Source organism: the organism of the source record quoted next, unplaced genomic scaffold (genome assembly GCF_019419815.1).
Source record: "Pyrus x bretschneideri cultivar Hongxiangsu unplaced genomic scaffold, Pyrus_bretschneideri_v1 Contig9, whole genome shotgun sequence".
Taxonomy (NCBI): domain Eukaryota; kingdom Viridiplantae; phylum Streptophyta; class Magnoliopsida; order Rosales; family Rosaceae; genus Pyrus; species Pyrus x bretschneideri.
The window spans coordinates 7,737,658-7,749,308 of NW_025999831.1; the positions used below are offsets into that span (position 1 = coordinate 7,737,658).

General features: G+C 36.4%; 1 protein-coding gene across 1 annotated transcript; it reads right to left on the reverse strand.

Annotated features, from left to right (window-relative positions):
• Nucleotides 1-1,079: 1,079 nt before the first annotated feature.
• On the reverse strand, nt 1,080-6,176 carry LOC103931768 (protein STRICTOSIDINE SYNTHASE-LIKE 10). The gene is made up of 3 exons (XM_009341298.3): nt 5,866-6,176; nt 2,451-2,714; nt 1,080-1,809 (listed from the first exon to the last, which is right to left on the reverse strand). Exons 1-3 carry the CDS (start codon nt 6,159-6,161, stop codon nt 1,242-1,244), a joined length of 1,128 nt encoding a protein of 375 aa, XP_009339573.1. The 5' UTR covers nt 6,162-6,176; the 3' UTR covers nt 1,080-1,241.
• Nucleotides 6,177-11,651: the final 5,475 nt, after the last annotated feature.

The following is an 11,651-nucleotide window of genomic DNA, read 5'->3' on the forward strand; positions in this document are numbered from 1 at the left end:
CTAAATGATGCGTCAATAATAGAAAGTAAGCAATCAACACTTAGCTAATAATCCAATCATCAACAATCACATCATTTAGTTTACAAAATTTAGTTTAGAAATTTAGTCTCCCCAACAATGGAATAGTTTTGAAACTAAGAATTCAGTACTTAATAATTAGAACATGACCAAGAATAGAAATTAATAGAGGGTGTGTTGAAGATAAAAAATGATATGTGAATATCACCACCCTACATATAAGGGCTCAACGGCCTCACTAATATTACGGCCACAGGCAATGCAAGTGCATGACAATAGTTTCTTAAATGAAAATTGAAATTTGCACTTGAACCAAATATGTGTAAGATATTATCATGAAAAGCTCGACAACAAGACATTAAGATTACATATGTAATAAATCAAAGTAAATTACTTATCTATAGAAGAAAACTAGGTTGATGTCGAAGAACTTAGAATCGTCTTCTACTCTCGGCAATTGAAGTGTCTTGGTGTTGAATATGGTTCAACACTAGAATAAGGCGTGTACTATAAGAGCATGGACAAGTCCTTATGTATTGCAAGGTTACCTCTCAATCAATCCTATTAATTCTTAAGTGAAAGATATTTATAAATCTAAATCATATATTTTAATGTCGTACCATAATAATAAGTCTTACCAATAGGAATTTTTTAGTCCATAATTTTATTCATTTTTAACCCAAAAATTTCTGAAGTACTTCTTTGCCACCTATTTCTATGAAGATTTTTTTTTAGCTCCGTTTTTTGGGTATTTTAATGCATGGGTTTGATGTTTTTCAGTATTCTTATCACGTATATCTTTGTTATCAGGACTTATATAAAACAAATTTATCGTTATAATGACGCCCAAACCACTAACACAAATGGGTCCATCCCTACTTCGGCTTCCAAGACCACAAATACGACAAGGTTTTGTGTAAGACTCTTCACATAGCCCAATAATAGTGACTTGGGACGCAACAATAGCGATACACCTGGTCACGCAAGTCTCCCTTATTGGTTACATTCCTTTGTGGTGGAGTGTTTTAATGAGCGACAAAGACATGATCAGAAGCTAACTATTGTTGAAACATTTCTAACAGTAATTTTTATTCAGTAGTGGAACAGAAACGTTGATAAGGTTTGTACAACAAGGAGAGAAAATGATTCAAACAGATTCTGCTATGCATGTTAAAGTACATGTTTTATTGAAATTACATCAAAAGCTAATTGCTTCATACTTTCTATAGTTTATAAATGCCTATGAAAGGCATTAAAACTGACCCCATCCAGAGCTCCCCATCCTTCTCTTCCAGTTCACTAATGAACTTCATAGTCTTTCCCTCACAATCTTCCAAAACTTGCAAAACTTCTCCATTCTCGCTCAACTTCACGGCAGTTGCATGGGCCTTGCCTCCTACTAGTAGGGAATGCAGCCGCTTAAAGTCGAGAGGAAGCTTTAACATCGACTTTCCAACCCATGTGTTCGAGGTAATAAACTTGGATACAAATCCACTCTTTGCATGCAATGCAACCCAAAACTCTCCATTCGAGTTCCTTCTTATGTTGTCTGGGAATCCTGGAAGCTCAGCAAAAACATCAGTATTTCCAGCATTTGGACCATCAAGCCAAACCCTCAAGATCCTGCAAGTAGTGCTTTCAGCTACTAGCACAAAAGAGCGGTCTTTGCTCAGAGCAACACCATTGGCAAAGGCAAGACCTCGTAGTAAAACAGTTACTTCTTTGCTTGATTTGTTGTACTTTAGTAATCTGCCAGTCCTGTCTCCGTTAAAGACTGATGACATGAACTGCCTGCAAACTCACAGAAGCACAAAATTCTAAACTTGGAAGTTGTTTCAACAAATAATTCAAAACAATTCCTACATTTAGCAATGGAGTAAAAAAATAGAAATGAAAATGGATCTTGATTACGAAAAATAAAGGATAATGATGGCGATGAGAACAAAAAAAGAGCTAAGACTTTGTTTTTCTCAATCTGGCACAATTAGCTTAGTATCCAATCAATTGGACACTCGACGCATACAGAATGCTAAACTGTACCATGACACTGAAACATAACTTTTGCTTTGATCTTTCTACCAGGTGCATTCTTCAGACAACTCATCTATAGTTTACACAAGATTTTTCATGTTTTGATACATGTGGAGGAATAATGTGTGACCATTGAAGTGAAGCAGACTAAACGTGATCTGGGGTTTGATCAAAAGAGCTTAGATGCCAAATTAGCACAAGAAGTTTATCTGGAATGCACTATTCACATGAAAATTGAAAAGGTAATTTGAAGATTAAACCGTTGAACTTTTGACATGTCATACCACTGAACATCCGCCATCAGATAGTTCCTTGACAAAAACTGAGGGGGATGCAGAAAGTAAGACCCTCATCATATCATATGCATAAGGAGATAATGTAAGACTTTGTACTTAAATTACCTTCTCTGGAAGATTGTGCTTGAATCTGTGAAGTAAATTACATCCTTATGCTCATCAATGTCCAAGTCATTGGTGAAGAGAAGTGGCTGACCTTCAACTTCTCTGACCACTTGAGATGCCAACCCTCCAGCAGGACCTACTACTTGAAGGCCAAGATACGCATCAGCGATATAAAGATCTCCATTTTTCTTATCAAATTTTAATCCTAAAGGCCTTCCACAGACATGCTCCATTTCTGGTGCGAAAGGGCGAACACATTCCTTCCTTGAAAACAATAGCATTCAATTAATCAAAGCTTAACAAAGTAAAAAAGCATTGCTATGAGTTGAATGCTCTCAGTAAGTTTTTTATGCCTGAACTAAATTTAACAGAGTTTGGAGGGCAATCAATAACCATTATGAATTATGCAAACTATCCCCCATTTCAGCTGAACTTCAGATAACTATGTGACTCCTTGCCATGTATAAATTGACAGAAACTCAGCAAGAACATAAAATAAACAGAATATTTAAAAGTAAATCTTTTGGCATAGCATAACCATGCAGCCATATTATTCATCTTTTTTTTACCCTGTCACGATTAAAACTCCATGTTGGTATAACTCTAAACTGGGTATTAAGCAGTGTTTTAAAAAACTCGCCCCAAGGCGCGCCTAGGCAGCCTTGGAGGTGGGGCGTGAGGAAAGTCGCCTCTGTTTTGTGGGAGTAGGCGAAAACTAGCCTAGGCTTCGTCGGGGGCGCCTAGGAGGCTGGGGCTATCCGTAAGACGCCTCGCCCACGCCTCTGCCTTTTAAAACATTGGTATTAAGTGATACTGGGTCTCATAGCATGATTGTGTTTTAAGGTAAATGCTCCATGAATTGAAGTTTGTTTCAGGGAGCAGGGTTTCTTTACTCAAATAGTATGGGGTTAAGCACAAATTTCATATGTTCCTGACATCCTCTGCTACATCGTGCCAGAGGAAGAAGTTGAGTTGCTCCTTAAAGCATGTGCTTCAGGAAATTACTACAGAGACTATAAATTCTGAACTCCTAGAACAAGTTGCAAAGAAGTACATGGGATTAAATCATTTTGCATGCAGAAAGACTATTTGGCCTTCTTTGTCTGCACATTACCCTACTTCCATAATCCAAAAAGCCATAGGAGAAGCTGAGCTAGGTAACGCAGCTAAACTTTTCAAACAAGAGTTCCATTCCCCTTACATGTATTGCAGGCAAATCCCGTTATTAGTAGTTCTGGTGAGCACACATGCCCAGGAACACTCTCAACTTGTATATATGCCAATCCCGCCTTCCCCCACGAGAACCGAAAACCATCAGACCAGGAACACCGGCACGTATGAAAAAGACCCTTTTGAAAGCATACCCAAGGAGTGGGCATTCACCCAATCTTAAATTATAGACATCAAATAGCCTTATTTATGTTCGTTAACTACTTCTAACAAGAAAGTCAATAGCCTACACAAAGAGGTAACACTGTGCTTATTCTTCTAATAAAGAAACTAAACCTTACCTAAGAAAGTGAGTCACCCATTAATGCTACTACCTGCATAGAAGATCTATTAACACGCACAGATACCTTTATAACAAGTTGCCTCTGAACTCTCTCTCACAACTGCAAATAGAACCTGTAGCTTCATGCCCATACCTATATAACTTGGCCCCTGTTCTGCCAATATAGTAGAAAGAGCACAAGTAGGATTGCACTCAGGGAACACTTGTTAGCTACAGTTACTATCTGTCTTGTATAGAACTAGAACTGTTCACAACTAGAGTTACTCTTACTCTTGCTCCTGAGCTTCCAGATCCTTACTTCAGGGTTATAAGGTAGCGTTGGCTACTCCTTGTATTATAGTAGGACAAAACCTTTAATCTATTCCTTTCTATTTCATACTGGAACTACTATCTCTAGTTTAACTTCTACCTCGAAATGCTGCCAACTCCTTACCTGCCTGCCGGAGGGGGGGAGGTGGTGGGATTAGATGAGTTACTCTTACTCTTGCTCCTGAGCTTCCAGATCCTTACTTCAAGGTTACAAGGTAGCGTTGGCTACTCCTTATATTATAGTAGGACAAAGCCTTTAATCTGTTCCTTTCTATTTCATACTGGAACTACCATCTCTAGTTTAACTTCTACCTTGAAATGCTGCCAACTCCATACCTGCCCCCGGCCGGGGGGGGGGGGGGGGGGGGGGGGTGGGGGTGTGGGGCGGGTGGTGGGATTAGATGACTCTTTAGATTACTCGTTTGTTTAACTGAGGTTCCCCGGCTAAGTCCAAGCTTTAAAGCAACAGCAAGGCCTATGCTTGGCTTCAAGTCCGGAGGACCATATTTGCATTTACCTGTTAGTCTCCATTATTCTTATTCTAAAGTACCATAGGAGCTCCTTTTCCCGACAACCGATCGGAGATCTGACTTTCTCAAGTCATACGTCTTTTGTTCAGCCAACAGTCTTCCGCTCTACTTATTATTACTTACTAGCGCCCTTCACTTCAACTCATACTACTTTACTTACAGCCTATTCCCAAATAAAAGCTACTTGCTTTTAAGCGCAAGGTGCGTAGCTGGCTTGTTAAACCCTGGAAAAGAATCTTCAAAGCACAATAACAGCTATGAGATAGGCGCCCTCTCACCTAATACCTGCTACTAACACCAAGGATTGAAAGTGACACAATCATCTATAGGGAGATCTACAAATATCCGTGGGCAAGCACCTTTAACAAGCAAGTAGCTAGCTTCCACCTTAAGGTTCGAGTCCTCTGCAAGTTCAATCATGCATTTTCCATTCAAGTAGATCCCATTTAGATGGTAAGCATGAACTCTACTTCAACTGAATTTATAATTTCTAGGTGACTAGTTAAAAATTGACCAGACCAGAATCCTCTTAATCTAAAGAAAATCTGTTTGCATTAATTCATCAGACAAAAAGAACACAAATTTCTTCCACACAAACGCCAAGTAAGATTTTCTCAAATTTGTTCTCCTCTTTGTAACTCACAAGTGTGGTTCTTCTTGCCACAAGGTGTTAGGTGTGCCACCATCGATGCACTCGAATTTGATCATTCACACGATCCAACGATTGTAATTCCAGTGCACGATAGGATAACGACACATGACACAAGAACTAGGTAAAATGCTATTGAAATTATCTTTACAATCCATTTGTTCAAATTGCTAAATCATCAAACATTTGTAAATTTTGGCAAGAAATGGAGGAACCCAAATCAAATTTCTTGAGTGGCGGGCTAATTAATTGAACTGACTGTCAAAGAAATAAATAAAAATTATAAGCAGCTAATGCAAATCATGCTGGCAAAAGCGCAAACACCCGCAACATGCAAACTAAATTTAGCAAAAAAAAAAAAAAAACAATAAATAATGATTTGATAATATAAAGATTGGGTTCAGTTTTGGTTACCTTTGGGAAGTAGTGACTGCAAAATCAGTCCACCGGCGATTGTTCCGATCCCACTTGAGAACACGGCCGTCGGCGACGCCGGTGTAGGGCCCATCTCCGGTGGGGTCGAAGGCGAGACTCTCGGGTCCCAAGGCTCCAGGAACAGGGATGACTTGTGCAGTGTGGAGGAGGTCAATGGAGCCCGGAATCGGAGCTACTCCAAGCCCAAAGAGCTTCCAGTAGTCAGGTGGGTTGACGGCCAACGCTGCGGCCACCACCGCAAGTACTCCTGCAATCAACCTTAACTTTGGGTTCATCTCTTCCGAGTAAACAACAAAACAAATTGACCAGTGTTATAAATAGGCCAAAGTTAGATACATAACCTTTTCCAGTAACAGGAGCAAATATTGTATTGTAATTATAGCATAAGAAAATGACAAATAAAAGAGTAGGTACTGATGTCATCCATCTTTCATTTTTATTTTTCTTTAGCAGTAGGAGTGTTCAATTTGTAGAGCAACTCTGTATTATTACAGTTTGAAATTTACAACACACCTTTTGAAAAATGATCTCCTTCATTTCTAAGTCCACATATCAACACTGCCAATGTTTTCATTCGTCTGCCAATGTTGCAAATCCAATCTGTGTGGGTATTGAAAAATTTTACCAAGGTTTTCAGCATCACTGTGGGCATTCATTAACCCACTAGCATTTTCAACAACCAATAGACTGTAGACTAGTTGAGGGGCGAATATGATTGAGTACTCTCCCTCCGGAGTCTGGAGTTTAATAATGGAACTTTAACGAAAAGCTACCGTATTTTTCATTTTAACGAAAATCATATTTTTATATTAAAAAATTAATCATGGTACTATTCAATTTATCCTTTATTTTGTCCTTACAGTTAAAACTCAAAGTTTTCAAGCATTTTTCATAAATTTTCCTTTTAATAATTCAACTAACTAGGGTACAAAAATGAGAGGTCATATTTCCACTGGAACATAAAATTATCATTAACTCTTTTTTTTTAAGTACATCAACATATTTTTACACTAAAGGGTAGATCTAGTAATTTTATACACAACTTGTTAATACGATAAGTGGAACAAAAAAATAACGGGTTTTGGATCAACACGATAACTAATCGGATCGTTATATCGTTTTACGATTAAGAACCTGTTAATAATGGATCACTAACAGGTTTACACGAAGATGACATATGGGTAACCCGTTTTGACACATTAAGAAAAAAAATTATCCTGCTGATTTTAATTTTATGAACAACTACAAAGACTTACTATATATTACAATAATCATAATCTATATGAATATATTGTATATTAAATATGTATTATTGTATTATTATTTTATATAAATTTAAAAAAAGTTTTACTTATTTATTTATATTTATAGTATACTAAAAAGTGAGATTGAAAAATTATAAAACACATTAAAAATAAAAGTATCAAGTAATTTAAAAATACCAAACACATTAATAAAATTATAATAATTAATTTACAAGTACGAAAAAATGTGAAAAATATTTAAACTATGAGTATGGGTTCATCGTTGTTTGAATTTTTAAAACCATACAAACCCTCATGAATAATATTTTTAAGGGAGTTCAAAATAAATAAAATTCATAATCATTAATGTATAAGTCTAACAAATGTGAAAGCATATACAAACATGCAAGATTTCCCAACCTTTAAATGCAACTCCCTTCATTTTGCATATCATTGAACATTGAAAGGCAAATTTTTTTTTTTTTTTGTTTTAATGTTTTGAAATAATATTTATGTGACAATGTGGTATATATATACTAATGTAGTATTGTCACATCCCGGCCCCGGGGGGACCACTTTCCGGGCCCGCTCCACTATCGTAGCACGATATTGTCCACTTTGAGCCCCGGCCACGTCCTCACGGTTTTGTTTCTGTGAATTCACACGAGAACTTCCCAATGGGTCACCCATCCTAGGAGTGCTCTCGTGCACTACTCGCTTAACTTCGGAGTTCCTATGGAACCCGAAGCCAGTGAGCTCCCAAAAGGCATCGTGCTAGGTAGGGATGAGAATATACATATAAGGATCACTCCCCTGCGCGATGTGAGATGTAACAAGTATTATGTTTTTTTTTTTTTTTTTTTTTTGTCAAATTATGTTTTTCATTTTCATTATTTATTGAATTAAAAAATATTTTCTTTAACCGGTAACAGGTCGAGTCATATTACCTGATAATATTAACGGGTCGATTTTGGGTTGGGTCATATTACCAGTTTACTTTAACGGGTGTTACACGACACAACCCGTTCAGATATCGGGTATGACACAAAAACGACATGAATAGGAACACGAAAAACACAACACAAATGCCAGGTCTAGTAGTACTAATAGGCAACATTAATATTAAATTTGAATTAACTATCTGATCCACTAAAACTACACTATCCTTCTAACAATAAAATAACACATTATTTTTTATTATTTTTTAGAAATAACCGTTCAATATTTTAATTTCCACTTAAAGATCATTATTACCAAAAATCATGTAAACTAGAGATTGTTTAATTATCAAAATGTATCAAATAAATTAACAGTTCATCGTGAATATGTTACTTGTATCTACACTATTGATTTAGATACATTTGGATTACTAAAGGATCTCCAATCTAAATAATTTTTCGTAAAAATGATCTTCACATGTAGATTAAAATTTATACAATGAAGATAAGTTATTTGTTGTAGAAGCAAATATGTTTTTATTTAAATATTTATATTTTCTTTTATTACAAACATTAAATATATAAAGCAAATTTTTTTTAACCTTATCTTTTGATAAGGAGTAATCTCCTCCACTCAATTTTGAAACTTGAGAAAGCTTCTCACTTTAAATAAAGATTCTTTATCTGAGACCAACTCTAACCCTTGAAGTAGATTTCAAAATTTGCCTTCTATTCCCCTCATAAAACACTCTAACCTTTAGTCTAAAAATTAGGCAAATTCTGGCCGAAAAATAGATTTGGGTTAATAGGCTGGCCCACTTCTGTGAACCAGCAATTGGACATCACTCGTGCAAATTGGACGCTCTAACTCGCCCAACGAGCATCAGCTTGCAAGCTTGTGACCTAACCCACGTGGGTTATGTCAGCCACCTTGTCGTGTAAGTAGTTGATGTCGGCCACTTGTTGGCTAACTAAGTTGAGCCCAACGGCTCCTTTTGAGATCAACGACTTACATTCAAATGGTTGCAGGTGATCCAAGTTTTAAGGAATGAGGATCCTCTTTGTGAGGAATCCGGAATTCTCACATCGTGCAGTTAGTTTTCGTCAAATGCTATTTATGTTTAATTTTAAATAAAAAAATTAAAATGATTTATAATTGCACAAGGTACGATAAACAGACACAATATGAAAATATCCAGAATCCTTGCAAATAGGATCCGGAGAAGATCCTTGTTCAGTTTTAAGTGCGGACATAGTGAAAAAAATATGTGATGTGACTATTCTTTATTGACCGACGATGGATAGATTAATATGAAAACTAATGAAAAGGATTTGAAAACTTTGAGTTTTAATGATAAGCACAAAATAAAGGGTAAAGTGAATAGTACTAGGATTGACTTTTTAGTGTAAAAATGTGGTTTTTCGTTAAAGTGAACAATACTAGGAGCTTTTCATTAAAGTTCCCTAGATTAATGTGGGGAGCCTCCTCTAATGGAGAATTTCAATTAAAACTGCAACTTGGCTGCAAAAAGCAGGTGCATGTTTTGTTGTTAGGAATGAATATGGCAATATGATAGGTGCTGGGGCTTTTAATCTTGATGGGGCCATCATTAATGGAGCTGAGGCGAGAGGTTTCAAAGAGGGTCTAATTCATGCAATGCGAAGGGGTTTTAAGAAAATCATGGTGGAGGGTGACTCCTCGTCTCATTCAGCGGCCTAAGGCTATTGCGAGATACCCTGGAATATCATTTCTTTAATCGAAGATATTCGATGGTTGGCTTTGAACTTTACCAAAATCTGGTGGAAGCACATTTATAGAGAGGCAAACTTTGTGGCATATGTTTTTGCTCGACAGGGTCTTCTCGTCCAGCATAATCATTTTTGGGAGTTATGTATCCTTTTGTTTGCTAGAGCAGCCTTTGATATGGACCATATTGGAACCTGTTGTATTCGTGTTTTCTTGCTTTAATTACGTTTTATCTTGTAAAAAAAATATTTGTACTAGAGCATGTCAATTTCCGAGATGTAACATTGGAAAAAAAAGGGCCAAATCTCGGAAATCAAGGCTGTAAATATCTGTGTAGCGGAGGCTCTAGCGGTGTTGGAAGGGTGACTTCTTGCCCAAGACATGTGTGCATCGCTTTCTTGGAATTTGGAGATGCTATTTAACATGTATGATGAAGACGCTAAATGATTAGATATTACATCATCACACGTTGCATGATTAGATATCACATCACCAAACGCTACATGATTAGATACTTCATCATTGGACGCATCATGGTTATATATTACATCATTAATAAATGATGCATGGTGAGAAGCTGCATGATTAGATGTTGCATCACTTGACGTTGCATTATTAGAAGTTGCTCGATTAGATGTTGCATCACCAGACAATCCACGAGTAGGAGCTACATGTGTTGCATGGTTAGGTGCTTCAAGCGTTACATGATTAGATGCTGCATAATCAGAAGCTAGATGATATGGTGTTGCATGATTAGAAACTGCATGGCTATGAGGTGCCTGATCAAAAGATGCATAATTAGAAATAACACGACTTTGAGGCGGATGATTAGACGTTGCATGATTGCCATCCTCATTATTTGAACTTACAAGATCTTTGACTGAAATATCAATAAAACTACTTTTCAACATCGATAAACACATAAGCATCAAATGCACATCCATATCCGATTGCAGCAAGCAAGTAGGATGCTTGGGAAGAGAATATGTTAGCTCAAAACTCCCTACTATCAGTTTCTTAAACCTTAAACATATATCTTTACAGTATCTACATATTTACTGTGTTCAAACAAAGCAAAGACGACGGTAATTGCACGATAACTACACCTTGCTATTCTAGCAGTCTCCATTTTGCTACATGCAAAAAGGAAAATCGTAGATGAACAGTAAGTATGACCAGAAATGGAAAATAAGCTACCAAACTAACATTATAACTAATAGTAACTGTTCTATAGTAAATATCAAGTTCCTCAACAAAATCAAATGTTCAGTGACTATGTTAATAAGTACTACTATTAAAAGACAAACTAAACACAATGTAATTGATAGACATGAGTTTAGCCAAGTTGGTTAGAACAGTGTGCTTGACCCTCGACACCCAAATTCAATTCCCATTCCCCATAGTTTAGATGAGTTTAGTGTAATTATCATATCATTTTTGTAAAAAAATCACAATGTAATTGAATGCAACTGTCTTAAACATAAAGTAATAGTATTTCTAAAACAGTATACTGTACCAACTGTAACCAAGAGTTTTCCAGATTTTCTTAGGTACTAGGATTCAACATTATACAATATATTCCCACAATAGAACAGTAGCCGTAAAACGGTTGTGGAACAACAAAATCAAATTAAAAAAAAAAAAAACAAGAGAATGGAAATAACAATGTTGAACCAAATACCTCAACCATACCCAATCAATACAAATAAAATACAATGGAAACAAATACCTCAACCATAATTACATAATGCCTTTACTTTATCGACTATAGTTCGACAATGGAAATAGAAATAACCATGAAAATCTGCAGAACCCAATAATGCATATTGGCTTACA